This window comes from Xenopus laevis, chromosome 6S, assembly GCF_017654675.1.
Source record: "Xenopus laevis strain J_2021 chromosome 6S, Xenopus_laevis_v10.1, whole genome shotgun sequence".
Classification (NCBI taxonomy): Eukaryota; Metazoa; Chordata; class Amphibia; order Anura; family Pipidae; genus Xenopus; species Xenopus laevis.
Genome location: NC_054382.1, coordinates 78,428,822 through 78,452,855, shown reverse-complemented (window position 1 = coordinate 78,452,855; position 24,034 = coordinate 78,428,822). Strand labels below are relative to the sequence as shown.

Here is a 24,034-nt window from a genome sequence, read left to right as displayed (position 1 = left end):
CACTCTATGCCTGAGACATACATGTGAGGAAAGCAAGGTATGATTGACAGTTGAGATTTTTAAAAAAATTCTAACAGGTATGGATGTTTATTTTTTTTATAATAAAAGTACATATTTAACATCTGTCTTTTGTCTTTCTTTCTTCCATCTTCCTTTTACAACATTCGCAACTGTAGTGAACAAGCATGCATAAGTCTTGTACTTAACAATATAAGTAAAACATTAAAGCCTTAAGGAGTAATAGAAAGGAGGGAAGACATATATAAAACAAGAGAAGGGAAAGGAGAATCAGGAAGTCAGATTCTTATAAGTAATACAACAGTAGCTTTTGGATATTTTAAGTTCCAACATCCCTAGTTGTCAAGTAGTAGTCCCAATTGCCCCATACATTGCTGTGTAATTGTAATGTGGTGGTTACTTTCAAGGATAAGGAATTACTAACCGGGCTACTGTGGTTACTTGGTTGACCCACTTTTGAGATGCATTGTTAAGTTTTGGGATGGGGAGGGCTAATAGCAAATGTGGCATTTCTATATTTAAAGTTGTTTTAAGGACTGTTGTTATTAAAATATAATAAAATCAGTTTCGGGCAGGCCCATGATATACCTGTATGGTGTAGTGTGCCTTTGTGTTGGCACCCTCTCCTGCACAGAGGACTACTTTGCGGAAACATTTTGGACAGTCTATCAGGGGTAAGGTACCGCTTCATCATAGTTTTATATACATATTGCCTACATATGTACATATTGCTATTCTACGTGCATTCTCCCATATTTTTCCCCATTGGGATGGGTCAATTGTTTCCCATAAAGATTCCCAGTACTGCATGTATGAATTTTTAGGGAATTGGTGCTCTGGTAGAGCATTCATCAAGTTCTATAATTGAGAGATACGACCTTTGTATAGAAACTTGCCTCCTAATATTTTCTCAAATTAGGTGAAATGAATCTGGTTTTGTTGCCCAAAGAGTGTTGTAATATAGTCCAAAAGTCCCATTTGCATTTTTTGCATCGTATGTGTATAATCTTTTCCTTAGTGGGTCGTGAAATTGATAATTCTAGTGCATGAGCTGCCCAATCTGATTGGTATGATTTTCTTTGACCAGATTGGAATTCTGGGTTTGCATAAAGTATTGTTAGTGCTTATGGGTATTTGCAAATCCTATATTTTCTTTGGCACTGCTTCCAGAATGTTAGGGTAAATTTTATAGGTTTTGGCGCTAGAGCTGGAATTTGTACCCTGGGTTTATCTATTAGTATCAGATTGCTTATGTGAAAGGGAAATTGAGTAGGTGCTTGTGGTTCTATTCAAGCTAGAGTTTAATGTAAGTGTGATGTTTCATAATATCTCCCTATGTCCGGTACTGCAAGGCCCACCTGGTTCCTCCCTGCCAAGAGTGCTGAGCGTGGTATTTTAGCTTTTGTTGTGCCCAGATATACTTAAATATCAGCTTTTGTATATGACCCAACTTTGAAGTGGTGATTTGGACTGAGATGCTTTCAAACAAGTATAATAACTTGGGGAATATAGTCATTTTAATGGCGGCTATATACCTGAACCATGACATGTTGTAGCGATTCCACTCTTGCATGTCCCTTGTGATTTGTTTCACCAGAGGTGTGAAATTTGCTTGGAACATGTGATGGTAATGTGGTATCAATTTGACTCCTAAATAGTTTATGTGTGAAGTTTGCCATTTGTAGTGGAAGTCTGCTTGAAGGACCCTCTTCAAGGATCCTTCTATGTGGAACATAAGTGCTTCTGGTTGCCAGTCCAGTTTTACCTGGATGAAAGTCTGATAATAAGAGCCCAGAAAAGTGCCAATAATTTCCCATCACAATACTCTCCCACCACCTTGTGTCATTGTTTCACTTCTCAAAGGCATCCAACCCACTCATCACATCATTTTGTGGACGAAGGACAAAAGAAAACATTGCAACCTCCTCTGGAAACACAGTAGTAGCCACTAAAAAAATCCACAAATAAGCACTAACAATATGGCACTGTTTGGGTAAGGTGGGACTTGTTTATATAGAGCAAATTATTTCCTAAAACTTATGGGAAAGTCAGCAGAGTACCACGTTTTTAAACTTCATCACAAAGCAATGGCATCACTATCTAAGAACTTGGGGTGCATGGCCAGAAAACTACGTAAACAAAAGAAGGATGAAAGACAGAAAAAGCAAAGAGACAGGTATATAAAAAGCAGAAGAGTGGGACAGAGAAGCACATAAACTAGAGAAGAAAGTTTAGGCAAATAACTATGGGATAGGAAAGAGACAGGAGGGTGAGATAAGGGACGAACAAAGCAAGAAAAATGAGAGCATGCAATATATTATATATAACATACTATTATATACATTGATTACAATGTTTACAAGGCATATACAGGCATAATTAGGCACTACTGTGTTTTTTCCCTACCAGCAGATAGAAACCTTCAAGCAATACATGTCTGCCTGGGGAGATTAAAAACAATCTTAATTATCGTTAGGATTCATTTATAATGTACACCAACATACACTACTTTAAAAGAACTGCGGATTTCATCATGTGCATCTTAAATTAGCCATACATAAGATCTGCATGTTTGGTGACACTGCCATACATACATGCATGCACATCTTTACACAATTTGGCCACTAATGCAGTGGGCTAAATTGGGATGATCTGATCATCGAGCCCCTGGAAAGCACTGTAGCAACAAGCTCATAGGGTATACCTCCAGACTAGAGGTTATCAAACATGGAAACTCTGATCTCAGATCCACTTACAATGCAAGAATGTCACAAACAGCCATGGCTGGAAGCAAGACGCTATACGGACACCTGGAAATCAAGTTGAAAGAAGTGGCTACAATTTAAGTGCCAAATAAATATGACCCATTGTTTTTAGACACCAGGTATTTTTTATTGTATTGACAGTTTTCCTGTGACTTGGAAATATTTGCAATGTTATGCTAATACATGTATACTCACATTTGACAGAGTAAAAATTGCAAACACTTTTTAGTAGAGCTGACTGTAAAGTCATTCGATTGTATGTGATTTTTGCTCAGAGTTACTTGATCGTGCATTAAAATGGAACATCATAGAGATAAATTGGGAAGTGATCTTTCTACAGTGAATGAGAGCGATTTGCTATGTTCTTCCTCCAGCATTCAATTCAGATTACATGATGTGCTTCGGCCTTTAAGTCCATACTGCCTGTGACATTAGTATAACAACACATCTCCTGCACACATCACAGACCCAATGTTTCCAGGTTTATTTCATAAAAAAAATTGCATTGAGCAATCATTTGCAATTCAGGACAAAGCGTTTTATGTACTGGAGAAGTTTCTGATTGGCATGAAGAAGATTACCCAGATTTCCTTTAAGTAATTGGATACTGTTTTGCAATCATATATGAACCCTAAGTTTGACCATTCCTATTGTATCTTGTTCTTAGCATTAAAATGTCCCTTGGCCTTTTTATATTGATTGTTTTTTTTGGTCAAACAGAATAATAACATGCAAATATATAGAAAACATTTTTATGTAACAGATATAATAAAGCAGAATAACAACCAGCAAGCATACTGGTTTACCATTAGGCTGATTCCATATTTAAACACACAATCATTTGATACATCTATGGTGCAAATTATCTTCCATTGTGCAAGTGGAGACTATTCTCAGCAACCACAAGGATTATTAGGACAAATATTAGCCTTTGCCTTCAGCACTTGGAAGGGATTGCTTGCATGATCGCTGCTCCATTCTCCCCGTCTTCCTATAGTAAAGACTTTTGTTCATACACCAAATATACAGTAACATCTTAGGAACATCTGCTCCTTTGATATGGTGTTAAAGTCAAGAAATCAGTTCTGTCTCGTGACGTGCTAGTGCGGGTGGCAGAGTTGTTCCACAGGGCCCCTGAAAATGAAACCTTAAAAAAAAAAAAAATATTTGTTTTGTTGTACATCTTGCATTCTGAGTTGAACAACGCATCAGCACATCGTGATCTCAGATACACCAGTTTTTACTATAAGTTTGTTATAAATACATGTATTGAATCTGTTATCCAGAATGCTGGGGATGTGGGGTTTTCCAGATAATGGATCTTTCTGTCATTTGGATCTTCATAACTTAAGTCTACTATAAAATTATGGAAACATTCAATTACCCAGATAGGTTGGTTTTGCTTCCAATAAGGATTAATTATATCTCTGTTTGGATCAAGTACAATGTATTGTTTTATTACCACAGAGAAAAAGAAAACCCTTTTTTAAAATGTGGATCATTTGGATAAAATGAAGTCTATAGGAGACCGCCTTTCTGTAATTCTAAGCTTTCTGGATAACAGGTTTCCTTCCGGATCCCATACCTGTACATAATATAATAAAATTATACAAAATTTTATTAGAATAGAACAAAAGCTATAACGCAACTACACCGTGAAAGAAAATGTAACCCTAAGCAGCAGTTCACTGTACAGTGATTAAACATTTTCAGTGGTTTTATAAAAGTCAGAACCATTGGTTCTGCTTTAAGTACAAACTGAATTTACTAATTATTCTAAAGCCACTGGAAAAGTTTAATCAAGGGGTATTGAAAATATTGCTTAGGATTACAATTCTATATATAATAAAAATAGAAATTTGGGGTGGTGGTCCCCATAAAGGAATTGACACATTTTAAATAATAGACACATTCATTTGTATTAGTAAATGTGTTCAGATGGTTTGAGCAGTCCAGCACCACTGTATGTCATGTGCTCAGCAGCATCTCTGAGCTCTAATTCACCACTGAATTGTTAACCCCTGAAAATTAACACAATGCAAGATAATGGGGCAATTACCAATATGGAAAGGCAATGCAGGTGGAAAATCAGTACAAAATGATCTGATTATAGAAACGGAAATTCAGAAACTTCAAGTTACATTAATGCTAACCTTAAAGGACATGTAAACCCCCCCCCACACAAAACCGTAATCACTGAAGAGCCTCTTTGAAATCCTTAAATACCTGCCACGTTGGTTGTTCAAAGGTTAATAGTAAGGCTGCAGCATCCTCTCAATTACTTAGAAATCCTTATGCTCCTCTAACTCACTCAGACCCCCTCCCTCAGGAATTTGTTGTGGCTGTCGAGCATGCTCAGTTCTGCTCAACTCGTATTAAAAAACACCCTCCAGTCTACCCGTCAATGAAGAAATGGCATTGCTAGTTCCCATACAAACTCTGGGTGGGAGAGACGGTCCTAACATATACATGGTAGGAAAATGTAGGCTTTACATGTCCTTTAAAGTGTTCATGGATAGCAAAGTTTAAGCTCATCTGAGATGTTAGGAGAAGGGATATATTCATAAATTAAGTTGCCCTGCTCTATTATGAAGTGTGATGCCCCTTGATTATAGGAATGAGCTGGGAACAACAGACTCAAAGGTCTATTTAATATGAATAATAAAAAGAGTAAAAACATTAACTTAGAGAGGCCTCAGAGCACCATTCAGACCTGATTTTCCCCTTACAAGAAAATTCTAAATCTAGATTTCATGCATATGACCAGATTCCCTTACTTAAAGGTTGTGGTAGCTGAAGTATTTTCCATGTTAAACTCTGCTACAGGCACTCCTCTGGCAGCCACTTGAGGTGCAAACATTGCAGCAGGATACACAACTGATGAAGTTCCAACCTGTATAATACACAGAAAATGAATAGCTGAGGCAATTCTCTCTAATTCTGTGTATACAGTTAATGCAGTAGAACTACTATTGTGGTGGTCAAAATGCTTATAATTGCTATTGCAGAAAGTTATTGAAGCATATTCCATATTTCGTATAAATTAAATGCAAAATAGTACACAGCTATATCAAATTGCTACAGTGTCCTGTATACCAGGGATTCTTATCCTATGGGTCAGCAGACAAATTTCAGTCTCTATACAATTTGGTATGGGTCTCATGGACATAAAATATTTTATTATACAATGCACAATGGAAGTTAAAAGGAGGTGAACACAGTTTATGATTAACAAATTATTGGGTCTGAAAGATGAATTTTAGTTGTAATATGGGTCCCATGATAAACCGGTTAAGAAGCACAGAGGGTTTATGTGCGTAGTCTTCATTTTTTGATCTAGCATAGCTCAATACATACCACCACACAGAGGTCACACATTTCAAGTTCTTTTTCCACTTCTCCAAGGAGATTTGAATCCAATGTTTCTCCAAACCAAACAACATTAGGACGCAGAAGACCATTGCAGCCATTTTCTTCACACCTGTGTAGATGGAGTGGTGCAGTGGAATTTGAATACCCATCCATCAAATTAGCTGTGTATATATGCTTATATTTCGGAGCATGAATTGACCCACAACATTAATAGCTAAGACATTTATATAGTATAGAAAATGGGCTCATATTAGCAAGGACATCAGGTCATCCAAGCAACAGAAAAAGCACAATAAGCAAACTAAAGACTTCCCATGACATCATATCAGGAAATGTTTCTAAAACGTTTTCATAGTTACTATTCTTCTATGAAATTTTATGAATTTAAATTATGGAAAAAGTAATAATTGCCCATAATATAACCAAAGTGAAGCAGATACATATAATGTATTATGGGTATGCTCAAAGATTAAATTGTTGTGGTTGGAGGTGAGGGATTCTTAAAGGAGCATCTTAATTTCTCCCCTCACACTCATGAATCGGACAACCTAGGCTTCACCATGTGACTTCCCTCCAGACTAATAAAGGGCAAGAGTGCATAAAACAACATCCTCTTTCCATTTTTTTTTTTTATTTATCTCCGAATTACCTTTCCTGTTCAACATGAACAGGATTGATGCTTCCCTAAAGTAAGAAGCTCAAGTTAAAACATTTTCTGAAACACAGGAGAGCAAGTTTTGATAGAGTGCTTCCAGCAAACTTACTGTATGAACATAGAATTAAATTAAATGCCCATTGTGCTTGAATGTCTAAAATATGTCATGTAATTTTAAGTACATATGCACAATGTGAGGCTTCTACTTGAATGTATATCGCCATTCTCTCTGTTTGCTTGACTCTGTATAATCCTAGGATCTTATATTTGATGTCATAAGGGTCATAACTTTTTCCTTAAACAATACCTGTGTTGGCGTAAATGACTGTATACTTGATACAAAGTAACTTTTAAAAAAAATTACACACACATAAATTCTTCCAAAAATAAACTGCACTCACAGGACTTCTTCCATAATAAAAAAAAATGATGTATTCAAAATTTCAGCCCTTAAACTCGGGTCGTCTTCAGGCCCGATTTTAAGGGCTGAAACATTGAATAAACCACTTTTTTTTACTATGGAAGAAGTCCTGTGAGTGCAGTTTATTTTTGGAAGAATTTATGTGTGTGTAATTTTTTTGCGGTTTTTTTTTTGGAAGTAAATATGTCATGGATATATAACCAGCACCCAGGCAGTTGCCTTGATGTTTCTTACCGTGGGAGCTTCTCTACCGGGATTTTGGCATCCTGTACATCAGACTCAGGAGCACTAGTGGGATTTAAAAAAAAATCACTTAATTACTGCTAACAGATCACATTTTATATTAAATATAATCTGTATGAAATCTATGTTGTTTTAATTAACACATTCATGACCAATATGTAACCCAAGTCCAACTGTATTATAAAACAGAGTTTCCAAACACAAAGTGCAGAATAAGCATACCATCCTATTGGGCGAGTTTCCAGGGCTACTGAACCCTTAAAAGAAAACTAAGTCAAACAACCAAATTTTCAGTTGGCCATAAGTCCAGACAATCCTCTACTGTTTCTCTTTATTCAGTGTTGAGAAGAAGGATTTTATCACATCAGGTCTGCTGTCTAATTGTCAGATCTGCCAACTATAATCATGCACAGTGGGAGCCAGGACCAGATTCACTGTGTGTGCTGCTGCTCGGTGGTGACTGCCAGGGAGATACATGATGCAGTTGGAGTTGGCTGCCACTGGCTGTGTGTGTATTATATATGAAGCTATTGGATTGTAATACAAATGAACGTTAGGTTGCCTTGTCTTTGAAAGTGGTAGTTCACCTTACAATTCATTTTTCTATAGTGTAGCACATAGTATTCCAATACAATCAACAACATAACTAGAGGGGGGCGGGCCCTGGCGCGGGATGTGCAGCTGGGCCCCCGCCGTACGCCGGAATCCGCCCAGAATCAGCGGCGTGCAAGCTGCCGGGGGGCCCTGAGGGGGTGCGGGCCCTGGCCCAATGGCACCCCTGCTCCCCCAGTAGTTACGCCAATGAATACAATATAGAATTGGTCATCATGGTTTTTAAATGATTTACATTATTTTGATCTGCAGATATTGGGCTTGGAAATTACACTGAAATGTATTTAAATTCAAAGCCTGAGAGTTGCAGAGCAGATACAACCAGACAGTACCCTAATTAACCTAACAATCAGGCAGTACATAGGAAGTCAGAATGGAATATGAAGAGCTGAGGGGATAAACAGACATAAACACAATAAATAAAGAGTTGATCTGCTTTTCTGTTTGCTAGGGCTAGCAAGTCTGACAACCAGACAGCATATTTATATGCAGAATAAAAAAGTGAGAATGGAAAGGTGAATGATTAAAAAATAACTGAATAAAATTTCAGTCATAGGCATGCACTTAACTTCATATACCTTTCTCCAACCATAGCAACAACTTTGGTACCTTACCCCTTTCCAGCAAGAGCGGAACAAATGGGGCTTTTGTAGTTTTCTTTAACACTTCCACAGCTAGTACAACGTGTCTTAAATAAGCTACCTAAAACAGAAAAGAGGGCTTTTGTCATTAGATATCTAGGGTACACAGTCTGTCCATGTACTGGGACATAATCAGCTCAAGAAAACAAAAGGCCTTTTATAATGCATAATACGGTCAAAGCAAAAACAGATCTAACAATTTCAAATGGTTGAACACTGCCATATACTACACCATCCAAACTTCAGAAAACAGTGGCAGTGCTTCCTATGCTGCTGGCAGAATGTTCTTTACCAATACTATCTCTTGCTTGTCATAGGGAGTGTAAAGTCAATAGAGAAGACTTATAATTCATTTCCAGGACTTTTGATTTCCATGCTTTACCATACGAAGATGACATGATTCAAGACCTACTTGGATACTGTTTAGGTATGCCACGTTGGTTCCATACATGCCACAAACAAGCATGTGTCAATATCATGTGATTTACACAAATAGCATTGAAAGGTAAAATGCAGTAAGTATCGTTTAGCATGGCAAAAAAAAAAAAAGGCAGAATGTTCCTTCCTATAAAAACAATTAATCAAATGTACAAGTGGCCACACTTTATGGTCCAAGATTTATCTGGGCCCCATGTAAGCAGGTTAAAGATTTATTAAAATATTAAAAAGGACAACCTGCTGTAGTTCCAGAAAATTCAATAGTGGTAAATTTCACTTTCACTCCCTATTCTCCCCCTAAACTGGCCATGGACTTCGGTTCCAGGTACAATAAATAAGCTTTTCCCTAAAATGTTTGGTTGTGTCCCTCATTCACTGTCTAACCTCTCACTTTGTGTTTTAAAGGAAATGCAGAGTTTTAAATCCAAGCAGTAAATAAAACATACAATAAGAATCCCAGCACTACCTGTATCCAAAACTATAAACTCCATACACAATCCCCTCACCATGAATTTCAAATAGGTTTCTGGATCCTGCTTTGTGGTGTAACTCATCAATGTTCTGTGTGATGACCACAACCTTTCTCCCTTGTTTCCTGAGCCTGGTTTCACATTCTGCAATGGCTAAATGTGCTGGATTTGGATTCTTTGTCAACATCACTTCCCTCCTGTAATGATAAAACTCCCATACACGGGAAGGATTCCTGGAAAAAGCCTCAGGTGTTGCCAAGTGCTGTAAAATAAACCATAGTAATAGCACCATATTCATAATCATTAGGGATGCTGTTGCTTATCAACTCTGAAGAGCACAGCTCTGATGAAGTGACATACTTGCACTCTGCTGTGTGAGAATCATGTTTGATACTGTTACATGGAGAGGAAGATTTAAACCACAGTCTCAAAGGAGAGTTAAAAAGTTATAGACAAATTATCATTATCTTTAAGAATGACCCCATACTGGAACTCTTCAGTGATCTGCTATGGTCAATGTTGGTGTTTCAAAGGGGGTGGGCATGTCCTATCAGTCCCTGCCTAAAGGAGAGTAGTAGAGGGGAAGCCACCATGCATGCACACAAGCAAAGACAGACTTCAGCTCCCGATGAGGTCCGTCAAGTTTCTAATTGGTTCCTATCCTACAGTGCAATGTGCTTGAGTGCCACCTGCTCCTTTGCACATACTGGGAAAAGAGTGCCTCATGGCAGAATGGCACCCGATGAACATAATATAGTGAATAAAGTACCCCCTCTTGTAAAATATGAGGATATTATAAGTTACCGAGGAGTTTCATGACCTTCATGGAACTCCGAGGTAACTTCTAATATCCTCATATTTTGCAACTGGGGGTACTTTATTTATTAAAATACACAAGTTTCAGTGAGTCATGTGACAGAAATTACACCAGAACTCACCATTTATAACTGATGACATCAGAACTCACCGTTTATAAGGATATAATTTACAAGATATTCATGGCTTTTGTGTATTATAATAATATAATGGCCTCCTATACTTTGGCATGTGCTAAAAAAGAATAAATAGCAGACAGACCCTTTTTATAAATAAGGTCCATTTCTCCATGTAAAGTGTTATAAGTTGTGTATGTATATTATCAATTCTCAGGCATTTGTATATATGTTCTGCATTGAGTTTATAAGATCATAACTATACACCTGTGCTTGCCATTTTCTCCAATATCCTCCAGCTCCTATGATTGTTGGCACTCCACTCTCTGCACTGACTCCAGCGCCAGTAATCACTGCGATGTGCTTCGCTTTTGCAAAGGCTTCTCTGAAATTAGCCAGATCTTTAAAAAAAAAAAAAAAAGTACATAAAAATATATAGAGTAAAATACAGAATACTAAATTAGGATGGGTATGTCTGGAGAAAATGGGACACATTTACTAACATTTGCTTCTATTTTTCTAACTCACTGATTAAAGCTATATAGTGATTGCTATGGGATAATGCACTGAAGCAAATCTACAGCTATTTTAGTAAATGAGCACTGTTGTGTAGGCAAACAGAAAATCTTAACACAGCAGCTACAATCAGCTGGGCTATCACAGATTGTGTATTAAATGTGCTTCATTATCAAGATATAGCTATTAATTACATTTTATTTATCTAGAACATCTAGTCTGACAACATGTCAAACTAATTTAAAGTGGTTATCCACCTTTAAATTAACTTTTATTATGAGTAGAGAGTGATATTCTAAGGCAATTTGCAATTGGTTTTAATTTTTTTTATTATTTGTGTTTTTTTGAGTTATTTTGTTTTTATTTAGCAGCTCTCCAGTTTGCAGTTTCATCTGGTTGATAGCGTCCAAATTACCCTAGCAACCATGCATTGATTTGAATGAGAGACTGGAATAGGAGAGGCCTGAATAAAAAGATGAGCAAAAAGTAGCAACAATAAATGTGTAGCTTTACAGTTTTTGGTTTTTAGGTGGGGTCGGTGACCCCCATTTGAAAGCAGGAAAGAATCAGAAGAAGGCAATAATTCAAAAACAAGAGAAAATAAAGAATGAAGACCAACTGAAAAGTTGCTTAGAGTTAGCCATTCTACAACATATTTAAAATTAACTTAGATTGAGAACCACCACTTTAAGAGTTGAGCTATATACTTCCACCTCAGGAAGACTTTTTTCTCTTAAGAATCAGTAATCTATTTACTTAAAAGACCAGTAACATTAAAAACAATTTGTTAGTATACATACAAAAAACTTTATTAATAAATAACTTCCCGAAACTCAGTTTCCCCTCCTCTTTCTTCAGAAAAGGCAACACGGCGACGATCCATCCTGCTGCGCTTGATTTCTCCTCCCTGGCTATTCACTGACAGCATGTGAAGGAGTGTGGGCTGGGAAGAGCAACAAGGGAGCGCACTGAGGAGCATGGGGGGCAGCTGTCTGTGCTCACGGCTTCCCTGTGTATCAGCTTGCACTTGTACCAGTTGTCCTGTCACTGCCTCATGGCTTCATTCCCGGAGTCCAATTTCCAGCTGTGCCCCCTTGTGTAAGGAGATGTGTGTGTATCCTCTGCCCCCAACTCCTTCTCCAGCTCTTCTTCATCCTCCTCCAAGGTGTCCAACAACAACAGCAGGAAGGAGATGTGGCAGGCACCCCATTGTCTCCACATGAGGTGCAGGAAGGTAGAGGAGGGTAGCGCGTCCATTCTGGCCTGGCAACAGAAGGCGTGGCCTGCGGAGGGGAGCCAAGGCCAAACCGGTGACGCTACCTCCTCCTGCGCTGCCAGCGCTACTGTCCCAATGTCGCTAAGTTTCAGTGGCGCGGCTTTGGACTTCTTATCACCACCTGCAGAGGCACTCGTAACTGATGAAAGCTTGGAGGGTGCAGGGTCTGGCTTCCCGATCTGTGAGCTGGTTTGCTCCAGGAGTGCAAGGGGACTCTTCTTGGCGTCCAGGCCACAATGACAGCATTGCAGTAGCGCTGGCAGCACAGGAGGAGGTAGCGTCACCGGTTTGGCCTCGGCTCGCCTCAGCAAGCTGCACGTTCGTGTTTGCACACCTTCTGTCGCCAAGCCGTAATGGACGCCCTGCCCTCCTCTACCTTCCTGCACCTCATGTGGAGCCAATGGGAAGCCCGCGACATCTCCTTCCTACTGCTGCTGTTTGACACCTAGGAGGAGGATGAAGAAGAGCTGGAGAAGGAGATGGGGGCAGAGGACATGAATACTCTTTACACAGGGGGCACGGCTTGAAATCGGACTCCGGGAATGAAGCCATGAGGCAGTGACAGGACAACTGGTGCAAGTACAAGCTGATTCACAGGGGAGCCGTGAGTGCAGACAGCAGCCCCCCATGCTCCTCAGTGTGCTCCCTTGTTGCTCTTCCCAGCCCACGCTCCTTCACATGCTGTCAGTAGAATAGCCAGGGAGGAGAAATCAAGCACCGCAGGATGGATCGCCTGCCTTCCTGTCGCCTTTTCTGAAGAGGAGGGGAAGCGGAGTTTTGGTGAGTTATTTCTTAATAAAGGCTTTGCGATTTTAACGTTTAATTTGTGCTTTTTTTTCGATGTATACTAGCGAATTTTTTAAAACATTTTTTTTGATGTTTCTGGTCCTTTAAAGGAAGAGTTCAGTGTAAAAATTAAAAACTGGGTAAATAGGCTGTGCAAAATAAAAAATGTTTCTATTATAGTTAGTTGGCCTAAAATGAAATCTATAAAGGCTGGAGTGACTGGATGTCTAACATAATAGCCATAACACTACTTCCTGCTATTCAACTGTAACTATGAGTTAAGCTGGCCATAGATGCAAAGATCCTATTGGACTTCCCCATCTCCAGACCTGCCACTAACCTTTCAGATCAAATAAATTAGTAAAAGAACAGATCAGCCGATGTTCTGCCCCTACGGGAAACATTCGAAAGTTATGTCCGACAAAAGCTGGTGACAGTCTCCCACTGAAGATCGTCAGATCAGCAATACACGCAGAGATATTTTCGGCAGCCAACATAAATTTTCTAAACAGTCCGATCGACCGAACGACCGTTCGGCATGGCAGGACAGTTGTCGGTACACTCCACACACAATCCGAAAATCGTACGAATCGAGGATTCGTATGATCGGATCTTTGCGTCTATGGCCAGCTTAAGTCAGCAACTTGAAGGGGGGCAACATGGGACATAAATGTTCAGTGAGTTTGCAAATGATCCTTAGCATTCAGCTCAGATTCAAAAGCAACAGTTATGATCTATGTGGCCCCCCTCAAGTCACGGATTGGTTACTGTCTGGTAACCAATCAGTGTAAAACAAGAGAGCTGCAAAGCAGAAAGTAGTGTTAGGGCTATTATGTTAGACATCCAATCACTCCAGCCTTTATCGATGACATTTTTGGCTAACTACCTATATTAGAAACAGTTTCTATTTGGCACAGTTATCTATTTACCCAGTTTTTATTTTTACACTGAACAATTCCTTTAATAAGCTTTTGCCACTTCTGCTCGGATGGGACAAAAAATCCCGTTGGATCGCGGCCGCATCTGTTCGTTGATGCGGTCCCACTATCCGACCCCCATTCCCATTCGTTAGGTTCCAATCGATAAGCCCTAGGGCCCACGATCAGATCAGCCCGATATTGCCCACCTCAAGATGGGCATATCGGAGAGAGATCGGCTCGTTTGGCGACATCGCCAAATGAGCAGATCTCTCCGTGTATGGCCACCTTAAAGGTGGCCATACACGGGCAGATTTTGTTGTTACTTATAATTATATTGAAGGGGTGGCAATGATCTTGTGAAACAAACATATCAGGTTTAAATTTTCTATGTGGAACAATGAAACTGGTCTGTGGATGGGACAATCAGATAATCATTGTTAAATGATTGTTCACTACACTTTTTACGAAAGTAAACAAAGGAACAGGTAGCCCTTGAACTTATCATGTTCTTTATCATGTTCTTACTACTATCATGTCACAATGATACACCCATCATGTCTGACATTTAGCATTATTTACTTAATATATTACATCTGCTGAGTGTGCACTGTATTGTCCTGTCCCTGAACTGTGCTGACCTGTCTTGCAGGAGTTGCATATTTTTGCACTTGCACTTTTTGTCTGTTGTCCGGTACATATATGTTGTGTTGTGTAGCACCATTGTCCTAGAGGAACGTTGTTTCATTCCACTGTGTACTGTACAAACGTATATGGATGAAAAGACAGTAAACTCACTCTTGACCCACTTACTAGAACTTGGGCGTGTCATTTCCAGTGCTATGCCCTTATTTTGGGAGGCTGGTTTTAGTCCACAGTAAACATGGCTCACCAGTCTTCTGGTGTGGAACGGAAGGAGAATCATTAGGCCAAATTGCTATAGCTGAAACAAAAGAATGGAAAGGTGACATGTACATTTTAGTTGTTTAAGTGTATAAGTGAAACAGTAATACTGTTTTCCAAGCCCCACAACCCAATTATCAGCGTAATGAAACAGACAAAAAACAGATACCGAAAACAAAAAACACATTATTGTTTGCACACAAGCACACACTATCCATTGCAGTCCAAAACTGGGTTTTATACAGAATGGCAAGTAAAAGATCCTTTGTTGCAAGTCAAAAAAGACAAAAGCAGCAAAATGAAACAAATGCTATATATCATCTGCACCTAATTCATATTTGTATATGCACCAGTTTTTCACCTCTTACAATACAATTTTATATTTGCTGTCACGACACTTTCTACATTTCCCCAGTATTTTAGAGAAAGTTTTGTTTTTTTAAAATTTTATTTTACTGACACAACAGTTCCAATGAACATCCCTCAAAATGTAATATAGATCAGCTATTTAATTATAGGATGGATGATGATTCCTAACATCTTACCGGAAGAAAATAGAACAGTCAAAGCAGCAGACAAGTATATGGAATAAAACAGTATACAGAGTAGAGAATGAATGACTGCTGTGAGTCAGACCTGATGAGCTGTGAGCTGGGGGCCATAAGCATCTGAAAAGTGCTGACAACTAAACTCCCCTCTGGCAGCTGTAAAGTCGTCAAAAGGCATTTGTCATATTGAGCTGCATCACAAATTTATCATCCACTCTTATTCTGAGGAAGCTTTTTAATTAGTAATCTGAGGACAGTCTGTCCTGCAAATTTCCATAGCTAGCTTGAAGATAGGAATAACGAGAGCAACAAGCTAAGCAATTCCAAAGGTGTTACAAAAGCCATGAACCCATCACTGATGTAAAACAGTAGTCCAAACTGGATTTGCAGATTTTCCAACTTTCCAAAATCAGCACTTCTTTTTTACTTGTATCTGAATTTAGATTATCCCATATTTTGCAACACAACAACCCCGACAACAGCATTGTCAACATTCTACTACACACCAATATTACCAACACACCAACATTTGCTAGCAAAAGAAAGAATTCTATTATTCCTAAAGGTTTGTGTTACATTAGGATAACAAAACCAAAAATTGTATTTTCCCAATCTTTTTATTAAGTAGCCCCAATGATTCTACATTTTTTGTGCAATGCTGCAATTTTCTCCCCAATCCCTGGCATAATTTACACCCGTTCTAGGAGGACACATCACAGGACAGAAGTATCTGAGAAAATAGGATTTACGAATTTACCGTTATATCAGTTTCTCTTTAGTCAACAAGGGGACACAGGACATCCCATAGGTCTCCCTTGGAGATGTAAGAAAAACTATGGGGCAGAGTTATCAAAGTTTAAAATCATATCTCACCACAGAAAAACAGGCATATTTATTAAATGGTGAAGTCTAACTTTCACCTACAGTATTGATAAAAAAAAACCTCATAGGAATGAAGAGAGTGGAAATTTTTTTGTGGTGAGCTCTAATTTTATACTGCCATAAATCTGCCCTTAATGTTCTTTGCAGACACTCATCAATAGAGCAATTAGTGATATGACCCAAGGTTTTACCATCAGGTTGGTGGGTTTGGATCAATATTTTGAGTATTGGTTAAGTGTGGGTCAGCTTTGTAAAGTACCCTTCTCCTCTGATTTCAAATATTTCCTGTTTTAGAACTAGAATATTGTGATTAAGTAGTGTACAGAGTGGAAAGACACAGGAACAGGGTTGGTATATGCACAGGCTTACATAGGATATAGTCTAGGGGGCCAATGTGTTTAGGGGCTCATCTAGGTTTTTTAAATTCTTCTGAAACTTGTAATATTTATTATTATTTTACTGGGTCTGGAAGAAAAATACAAGACAGGCAAAGCGTGAATGTGCACCTGAGCTCTCTACACTGGGTTGGTTCAGCCAAACCCCACCCGGCATAGAGAGCACATATGCCTGGATCTGCACACATCCAAGTGCACAGGAATCTGAGTGGCCTAGAAGGGGGGGGGCTGTAAAAAAGTGTAGAGTAGAGGCCTCTCATATAATTAATCCCCCACTGTGTTGGTCAGGTCAGGTACTGGTCAGGTGTAGGTCCTATAATTTAGGGTTGAGTGCAAGTTAAGATTTTGCAAGTTAAGGTTTTGCAAGATGGAGTTGATTGCGGGTTAAGGTTTTGCAAGCTGGGGTTGATTGTGGGTTAAGGTTTTACCAGCTGAGGTTGGGTGCAAGTTAAGGTTTTGAAAGTTGGGGTTGGGTGTGGATTAAGGTTTTGCAAGTTGGGGTTGAGTGTGGGTTAAGGTTTTGCATGCTACGGTTGAGTGCAGGTTAAAGTGGACACGTCACCCAGACATAAAAATCTGTATTATAAAAGTCCTTTTTAAATTAAGCATGAAATCTTATTTATATTTCTTATTAAAGCATTCACAGCGGTTGTAAGCTCATTTAAAGATCTTAGCGCTCAATCAAATATTGTCTGCCCCTCCTCTATGCCTTAGGCATAGAGGCGGGGCAGGCAGTTACTTTCACTTTCCATTCAGCACTTCCTAGATGTCACTGCTTTCCCCACATTCTCTTCACTGTTTAATTGTGTAGCCAGGGCATGGGGATGGACATCAGGTCCCCTATTCTGGTGCACAAACAAGATTCTGAGCTAATGCAAGGCTGGTCTTAATAACAGTGTCCACAAAATGGCTCCTGCCTGAGTGCTATAATTATCAGGGCTGGATTTACATAGTGGGTGCATCTAGGCCCACTGCCGTTCGTCGCCCTTGTTCCCCCCTTTATTCGTGCAAATTTTCATCATCAATGGGGATTGGCGCATGGTAGATCTAAAAATTATTGTATCTCCAGTGCATCCCCAGTGTTGAGTGCGGGTTAATGTTTTGCATGCTGCGGTTGAGTGCGGGTTAAGGTTTTGCATGCTGCGGTTGAGTGCGGGTTAAGGTTTTGCATGCTGCGGTTGAGTGCGGGTTAAGGTTTTGCATGCTGCGATGGAGTGTGGGTTAAGGTTTTGCATGCTGCGATTGAGTGCGGGTTAAGGTTTTGCATGCTGCGATTAAGTGCGGGTTAAGGTTTTGCATGCTGCGATTGAGTGCGGGTTAAGGTTTTGCATGCTCTGGTTGAGTGCGGGTTAAGGTTTTGCATGCTGCGATTGAGTGCGGGTTAAGGTTTTGCATGCTGTGGTTGAGTGCGGGTTAAGGTTTTGCATGCTGTGGTTGAGTGCGGGTTAAGGTTTTGCATGCTGTGGTTGAGTGCGGGTTAAGGTTTTGCATGCTGTGGTTGAGTGCGGGTTAAGGTTTTGCATGCTGTGGTTGAGTGCGGGTTAAGGTGTCGCAGGCTGCGGTTGAGTGCGGGTTAAGGATTTGCAAGTGTGGGTTGGGTGCAAGTTAAGGTTTTGGATGCAGGTTGAGTTTTTCTTGACCTGCACACCACTAATGCTCCAGCTATTTTACATACCTCCGAACTGTCCTGTTTTTCGCAGAACAGTTTTGATTTTGACAGCTCAACCTGCAGTCTCAATCGTTACTGAAATGCCCCGACTTTCTCTTTGATCTCCTGCACGGAACAGCCAGAAAAAGATACATTTCTAATTTAATTGGCTTTTGGCAGAGAGCCCAGAATATGTGCAGGTGGACTTAGATACCTTTGTACCAATTTAATATAAACCAAGAAACAATTGTAACAATGTAAGATAAGCAGGTCTCTTGGGGAAACTGACTTGCTGCTTAAAGGGCAATTCACCTTCATTAGCAAAACTATAAAAACCACAGAAATGTGTTCAAAGTTTCATAACCTGACACATTTTGTAAAATGGACATGGTAATTAGGGGGTGTGGTCACAAAAATGGGCAAAAAGTGGAGCAGCAAAGCTTTTTGTCCCTCTTCCTATTTACAAAATGTTGGGAGGTTTGAGACTACACACCATGTTTTAGGAATAAACTAGGACAGGCAGATATGTAAATGTAGCCTAATGTCAGTGTGAAAGCTGAAGGCTCCCAGAACATAACAGCCACGCAGATAAAACAGAAGAAAATAAGATGTGGAAATAGCGCCCCGAAAAGCTACAGGAAGCACGTGTTTACTAACAACATTTATCTGGTGCGAGTGCGACAGCTGCAAAGCGAGCGTGCGAAACATTTGTCGCCAGTCCCCCTAGGAACAGCAGTGAGCAGCATAAGCTATACACAAATCCATCAATATACTCTTCACACAGCGCCTCCGATATACTTCCAACCACCCCACGGATTTATCAACAAGGCCAATAAGAGCTACACTGTACACATGGGAAAACACGATGAGCAAACCTACTGCAAACGATGGGCGGGGTTTAATAGCAGTTCCGATTTCCCAGAAGGCGTCTGATTGAAGCCCCTTCTTGTCTCCCTCTAGACCCCGAGTGCCGGCCGTCTTATACCAGTAAATCCCCTCTGTGCAAATTCATTAGCTGCTGACCACACAGAGACAGGCCTGCAGCGGCTTAACCACAAACAGTGACAGAAGCCTGCAGCGCCACCTGCTGTCCGGACACACGAAGGTCAAACAGCAGAAGTCGATATGCGCCTGTGCGCGTTTTTTCGCCACTGGGTGGGTTCCTGTTCGGCTGTGGATATGCAGTTTTCTAGCGTTAAAGGGATACTGTCATGGGAAAACGTTTTTTTTTTTTTTAATGCATCAGTTAATTGTGCTGCTAAAGGAGAATTCTGCACTGAAATCCATTTTTCAAAATAGCAAAAAGATTTGTTATACTAAATTTTGAAATCTGACATGGGGCCAGACATATTGTCAGTTTCCCAGCTGGCTCCAGTCATGTGACTTGTGCTCTGATAAACTTCAGTCACTCTTTACTGCTGTACTGCAAGTTGGAGTGATATCACCCCCCCCCCAAACAGCCTTACAACAGAACTATGGGAAGGTAACGAGATAGCAGCTCCTTAACACAAGATAACAGCTCCCTGGAAGATCTAAGAAAAGCACTCAATAGTAGAAGCCAAGTCCCACTGAGACTGATTCAGTTACATTAAGTAGGAGAAATAACAGCCTGCCAGAAAGTAGTTCCATCCTAAAGTGCAGGCACAAGTCACATGACTGGGGCAGATGGGAAACTGACAATATGTCTAGCCCCATGTCAGATTTCAAAGTTGAATATAAAAAAATCTGTTTGCTCTTTTAAGAAATGGGTTTTAATGCAGAATTCTGCTGGACCAGCACTATTAAAGGACCAGTAACATCAAAAATTTTTTTTAAAAAAATCGTTAGTACACATCAAAAAAAAAAACACCACCACAAATTATAATTTAAAATCACAAAGCCTTTATTAAGAAATAACTTACAGAAACTGCACTTCCTGTTCTGTACAGAAACGGCGAAAGGGCGACCATCCATTCTGCTGGGCTCGATTTCTCCTCCCTGGCTACTCTGCTGACAGCGTGTGAAGGATCAAGATGGATGCCTCATGTCTGCGATGCGATGAAGTGACTGCTCGAGCCCCCTCTTCCTCCTGCACTATAGATGAGAAGCGCCCACCTGGACACTGGAGGAAGCGGTGGTAGTGGAGGCGGTGGAGGGAGCTGTAAATCAATGTTGGCAGCGGCAGCCGCTACTCATCATCAGTCACTGGCCAGGCCCCTCCTCCTCCACCGCTCCCTGCCCTGGTCACTCCTGCTCCGTTCCCTGCCAAGAGGTGTGCTAGTGCTGCAAGTATAGCACGTACTGAGTTTTGGGAAGCTTCCCCCCTCCCCATAGCATTTGTTTGAAACTGTCCAGCGCAGTGTATGTGGCAATGAGACGAGGCGACGCAGTTTATACTGTGCCACAAAGCTGCCAGTGTATAGCGCTAGTGTTTCCGCTCTTCTTCTTCTGCTCTTCCGCTCAAACTTGCAGAGTTTCCTGCTTGCGCAGCAGCCGAAAATACACTAGCGCTATACACTGGCAGCTTTGTGGCATAGTATAAACTGCGTCGCCTCGTCTCATTGCCAATCCCAATTCTGCTTGTTTTATGGTAAAACTTAAATAAAATATTTGAGACTATCCTTTTACGTGCATTCCACCACTAGTGCCATCAAGTTGACCACCACTTGAGTCAGTCCACTTAGTTTGGTGCAATTTTACTGTCAAAATTGACCATACCACTGCTCCAAAGATTGCAAATTGCACATTTCCCTTCCATTCTGCCACTAGTGCCATGAAGTTGACCACTACCTTAGTCAGTCCACTTAGTTTGGTGCAATTTTTGTTTGATTTAGTTTCACTGTGTGTATTAAAGGGGTGGTTCACTTTCAAGTTAACTTTTAGTATGTTATAGAATGGCCAATTCTAAACAACTTTTCACTTGGTCTTCAATATTTATAATGTATAGTTTTTGAATTATTTGCCTTCTTCTTCTGACTCTTTCCAGTTTTCAAATGTGATCATTGACCGTATCTAAAAAAACAAAAGATCTGTAAGGCTACAAATGTATAGTTATTGCTACTTTTTATTGCTAATCTTTCTATTCAGCCTCTCCTATTCATATTCCAGTCTCTTATTCAATGCATGGTTGCTAGGGTAATTTAGACACTAGCTGAAGGGTAATTTAGAGAGCTGCTGAATAAAAAGCTAAATAACTCAAAAATGTACAAATGTATTGCTTTTTTCACGTATCTTTCTATTCAGGCCCCTTCCTATTCATATTTCAGTCTATTATTCAAATCAGTGCATGGTTGCTAGGGTAGTTGGGACCATAGCAACCATATTGCTGAAATTACAAACTGAACAGCTGTTGAATAAAAAGCTAAAAAAAAATTGTCTCACAATATCACTCTCTATCTACATCATACTAAAAGTTAATTTAAAGGTGAACAACCCTTTTAAAATGAACGGTCTGATAGCTTGACTGCTTCTCTGAAACAGACTGATAGCTTTACTCCAGTCCTATAGATGGATCCAGCACTGGATTTCGTGGGCGGGCACCCCAAGGCCGTTTTCGGATAAAAAAAACTCTGGAAATTCTGGATTTATTAAAGTCCGATGGTGTTTAAAGTCAGAATAAAAAAGTACTCGTGGTTTTCTGGCCTCAAATCTAAAAATGTCTCAGGTTTCACTGATAAATCTGAAAAAGTCACAGTTTACCGCGACTAATCAGAAAAATTTGTACGATTCGGATTTTTTGACAATTGTATAGATTATTTTTTTCCTGCACAAGAAATTTTTAGATAAAATTATTGATAAATAGGGGAAAATAGTCAATACAGATTTGGTCAGAGTAGTTTTCAGAAAATAGTGAGAGCTTTTTGGATTGTGATAAATTACCCCCTAAATGTCTCTGTTGTTTCAGTCTGACATTTTAGTAATCCAGGAGCAGAATCTAAAATGCTACAATTTGCTACATTAGTTAATGCATTTCTCAGCAGCTTCAGTGTGAAGCTAGCAACTACTGTATCAGTTATAACAGTTGCCTTTAAAGACTCCACAGGGCCAAAAATAGGAAATCCATCAAATAATGTATTCAATTTGAGTAGTTTACAGAGTCAGTGCTCTAGGCAGACAAAAGAAGGTAAAAAACACTTTTTCAGTTTAGTTGGTTTCAGATAGTTCATCAGAAATAAAGACATTTCCAATTACTTTGTATTTTCTATTTGTGACCATTTTTCTTATATTGAAGTGTAAATTTTCATTTTATACCTTCTAAAGCAGCTCTGGGAGGGGTCGCCGAAGCAATCTCTGAGCTTCATTAAAGGCAGCTGTTTGAATTGATACAATAGTTGCTAATATTCCACACATGCTGCTGAGAAATGTACAAACTAATTGTATTAATTAAATGTAGCAAATTGTAACAGTTCAGCATGCTCCTGATAGAGTCCTGTGCAGGTCCGTACCTGCAACCTGCAATCCACATTCTTACCCCCTTGGACCCGCTACCCGACCCGCAAACACCTTATCCGCAACCGGACCCGGGACCCGCTGACCTTCAAGAATCAGGAAGTGCTGTCATTATGAACCGGAAGTGACATCATCGGAAGTAGGCGTGATCCGAAAAAAGGAGCAAAAATCGCTATTGAGAAGACCCGCAGCACGACCGGCAGACCCGCAGAACCGCCGACCCGCGTCTATACCCGCACCCGGAACTTCTACCCGCAACCAGCAGGGTGCTGCAGGACTCTAGCTCCTGGATTACTGAGCTGCCAGACTGGGACACTAAAGACAGGAACATTAAACTTTGGGAAAACGGTAAAAAAAAAAAAGAAATGGAAAGCAATTGAAAAAAGTTTTTGTTTATGGTGAACAATCTGAAAACAACTGAGTTGAAAAAAATGTTTTGAAGGCGAACAACCCCTTTAATATTAGAGAAATGTTCTTCTTGTGGGCATCCAGCCATTCATTCTCATTTACTGCATTTTTCAGTGGGGCAGTAGAACATTATTATTATTATTCTTTATTAATTGGTGTTAGTGGAGCTTCTGGTCATTGTACTTACTGCACCGTGCTCCAAATCCTCAGTTCTGGATTTTACTGAATACCAAATCTTCCACCAAAAATCCAGCCAAATACCAAGCTGAATTCAAAATGCAGTGCACTATAATGTTGCTATATTGTTTTATGTATTGGGCCCTCAAAGTAAAAAAACCCAAAAACTTAATATTATAAAGCAACAACTTCTTTTCAAGTTATGTTTTATCCAGGCTAACAATGCTGCCATCTAATAAGGCGTCTGTTTCTAGAAACTTGTCTGCCATTGCCATCACTTTATGCATGGTGTGTAAACAAGGTAGGTGCATATAGCTGAGAGAAGTGTATACATGATGTGCACTGTTGTACATGGGTGAGTAGTGGGTGGAGATATACCCTGTAATGCAGCATGCAGTCAGATAATCAATACTAGTACCATTTGTAGACAGATGGGCCCCTGTCAATACACTTATACAATTTTTCACCAAACTCATTTGCAAAGAGCTTATGTGTTGTGAGTTACAATTACATAATTTCTTTAATTGGATGCAACATAGGAGTTGGTCCAGTCATCCATCATGTCTACTAGACACAATAAGCA

At 39.8% G+C, this 24,034-nt stretch overlaps 1 protein-coding gene across 2 annotated transcripts; it reads right to left on the bottom strand.

Annotated features, from left to right (window-relative positions):
* Window positions 1-2,888: 2,888 nt before the first annotated feature.
* sirt5.S (sirtuin 5 S homeolog) lies at window positions 2,889-19,351 on the bottom strand. Of its 2 annotated transcripts, none has more exons than XM_018241001.1 (9): window positions 18,466-18,484; window positions 14,876-15,005; window positions 10,835-10,968; window positions 9,672-9,897; window positions 8,701-8,788; window positions 7,466-7,519; window positions 6,141-6,264; window positions 5,561-5,676; window positions 2,889-3,930 (listed from the first exon to the last, which is right to left on the bottom strand). In XM_018241001.1, exons 2-9 carry the CDS (start codon window positions 14,985-14,987, stop codon window positions 3,855-3,857), a joined length of 930 nt encoding a protein of 309 aa, XP_018096490.1. In that variant the 5' UTR covers window positions 14,988-15,005; window positions 18,466-18,484; the 3' UTR covers window positions 2,889-3,854.
* Between the last annotated feature and the right edge of the window lie 4,683 nt (window positions 19,352-24,034).

Excerpts from the sequence above, each read along its gene's own strand:
- sirt5.S (XM_018241001.1), bottom strand. The coding sequence starts at position 14,987 with ATGATTCTCCTTCCGTTCCACACCAGAAGACTGGTGAGCCATGTTTAC. Across the intron at positions 10,969-14,875 it reads AATGACACGCCCAAGTTCTA|ATCTGGCTAATTTCAGAGAA; the intron begins GTAAGTGGGTCA and ends TTTTTTTTAAAG. Across the intron at positions 6,265-7,465 it reads CCGGTAGAGAAGCTCCCACG|GTGTGAAGAAAATGGCTGCA; the intron begins GTAAGAAACATC and ends CCATCTACACAG.